The 2,379-nt window shown below is 55.4% G+C and overlaps 1 protein-coding gene across 1 annotated transcript; it reads left to right on the forward strand.

The window, feature by feature from the left end:
* The first annotated feature begins 1,038 nt into the window (after positions 1 to 1,038).
* On the forward strand, positions 1,039 to 1,599 carry LOC142076485 (olfactory receptor 14J1-like). Its single transcript, XM_075138769.1, has one exon. It carries the CDS (start codon positions 1,039 to 1,041, stop codon positions 1,597 to 1,599), a length of 561 nt encoding a protein of 186 aa, XP_074994870.1.
* Positions 1,600 to 2,379: the final 780 nt, after the last annotated feature.

Genomic DNA, 2,379 nt, shown 5'->3' on the forward strand with positions numbered 1-2,379 from the left:
GGAAGGGTGAGACATTTCGAGCTCTGCACTGGATCCCTCTGCTCTCAGCAGAGTCTGGTTGCTTTTCAGGGCAACACGGGAGTGTATTCGCCCTCGATCTCAGAAAGGTGCAAGGCCAGGGAAGCTGGGAACAAGACGGAGGGACAGACCAGATCCCCTCACTCCGCTCTAAGCCACAGGCAATCCTCTTGCCTTGCAGGACTCACTCTGTTCTCCTGGATTGCAGCAGAAATGCTGAGGGTTCCTGACATCCAAGAACACTCCCCAGGGGAGATGGGGGGAGCTGTCAAAACCCCCAAGCCTCTCACAGTGCCTTCTGCCACCTCAGCTCCTCAGCACGGGGAGTGCAGGTGCTGACAGGCCCTTCTGCGTTAGGAGCGGTTCCATCTGACCAAGTCAAACGCCAGCACTGGCCCCTGCCCCCACCCTTCCCAGGAACCCAGTGCTGCAGAGCAGGGCTGACTCCTCGGCAGCCAGCGGGCAGAGGCCCTGCTCCTCACGCCACATTCAGCCAGCACCCACCAGACCTCCAGCCCCAGAGCTGAGAAAGGTCTCCTACAAAAGGAAAAGGGGATGGCGTGTAGTGGCGGGACGGGTGTCGGAGAACAGGCTTTGACTTTGCTCGAAGAAGTCTACCCTAATTTGTCAGTGTCTTTTTCCTTTTGGACAGTGCTGCATGCTGAGTAGAAGCAAATGTCCAACGGCAGCTCCATCACCCAGTTCCTCCTCCTGGCCTTCGCAGACACGCGGGAGCTGCAGCTCTTGCACTTCTGGCTCTTCCTGGGCATCTACCTGGCTGCCCTCCTGGGCAACGGCCTCATCATCACCGCCATAGCCTGCGACCACCGCCTGCACACCCCCATGTACTTCTTCCTCCTCAACCTCTCCCTCCTCGACCTGGGCTCCATCTCCACCACTCTCCCCAAAGCCATGGCCAATTCCTTCTGGAACACCAGGGACATCTCCTACGCAGGATGTGCTGCACAGCTCTTCTTCTTTCTCTTCTCGATTATAGGGGAGTATTTTCTTCTCACTGTTATGGCCTACGACCGCTACGTTGCCATCTGCAACCCCCTGCACTACGGGACCCTCCTGGGCAGCAGAGCTTGTGTCCACATGGCAGCAGCTGCCTGGGCCAGTGGGTTTCTCTATGCTCTCCTGCACACGGCCAATACATTGTCACTACCCCTCTGCCACGGCAATGCTGTGGACCAGTTCTTCTGTGAAATCCCCCAGATCCTCAAGCTCTCCTGCTCACACTCCTACCTCAGGGAGGTTGGGCTTCTTGTGGTTGGTGTCTGTTTAGCATTTGGGTGTTTTGTTTTCATTGTGGTGTCCTATGTGGAGATCTTCAGGGCCGTGCTGAGGATCCCCTCTGAGCAGGGACGGCACAAAGCCTTTTCCACGTGCCTCCCTCACCTGGCCGTGGTCTCCCTCTTTGTCAGCACTGCCATGTTTGCCTACGTGAAGCCCCCCTCCATCTCCTCCCCATCCCTGGATCTGGTGGTGGCAGTGCTGTACTCAGTGGTGCCTCCAGCAGTGAACCCCCTCATCTACAGCATGAGGAACCAGGAGCTCAGGAGGCCCTATGGAAACTAGCCCAGTGGACGCTCTTTCACCGCCAATAACCTGCCTCCCCTTCTCTGCACATTCCCCAGAGTTTATCTTAGGCCACGAGTCTGCTTTTTTCTCTTGTGATAATCCTGCTTATATAGAATTTTCTGGCTTTATACTCCTTGTCTTGAGGCTTGTTCTTGTTGTATCTGACTCTTGCCCAACACTGTGTCAGATGTGACACGCCCAATAGCAGCTCTTCAATAAATGGGGATCTCCCAAGTGCAGTGCCTGAAGGCTGAGCTCTTCCTCCAAAGTTGCTTCCAAGAAAATGTCCAAGGAATTGATCTTCTAAAGAGTCTGTTCTCCTTTTGTTCTCAAAGTTTTGGGGTTAAGCTCATGGTACCTCTGGGTTCCACTGGACCAAATGGTCTGGATTTAAGAGTTCTCCTCTTGGTGTCCAATGGCAAGGGAGATGGTCCATGACCTCCCATTATCTGAGGTTCCTTCATGGATGACAAGACTGATGGCACACACCAGAGTCTCTGGAAATGAATTTGGAGGGGTGAGGAGAGGAGAGGATGGGGACTCACTCCGTGCCGTGGGGTTGCAATGAATGGAGACTCAGAAGGTGAAACACCCTCAAAGGTGAAGTCCCCCAAAAGGAAAGCACCAAATCGATGTATCCATGGACAAGGACTCTGCAGTGCCATGGGAGTGAGTGGGGACCCAGCAGGCAGAGGGAGGGGAGACTGGAGAGATGCAGGAGGTGCCGGAGGAGGCCCAGGGCCAGGACTGTCGTGCTGTCGTGGGGAGTGGGGCTGG

Source organism: Calonectris borealis, unplaced genomic scaffold (genome assembly GCF_964195595.1).
Source record: "Calonectris borealis unplaced genomic scaffold, bCalBor7.hap1.2 HAP1_SCAFFOLD_58, whole genome shotgun sequence".
Taxonomy (NCBI): domain Eukaryota; kingdom Metazoa; phylum Chordata; class Aves; order Procellariiformes; family Procellariidae; genus Calonectris; species Calonectris borealis.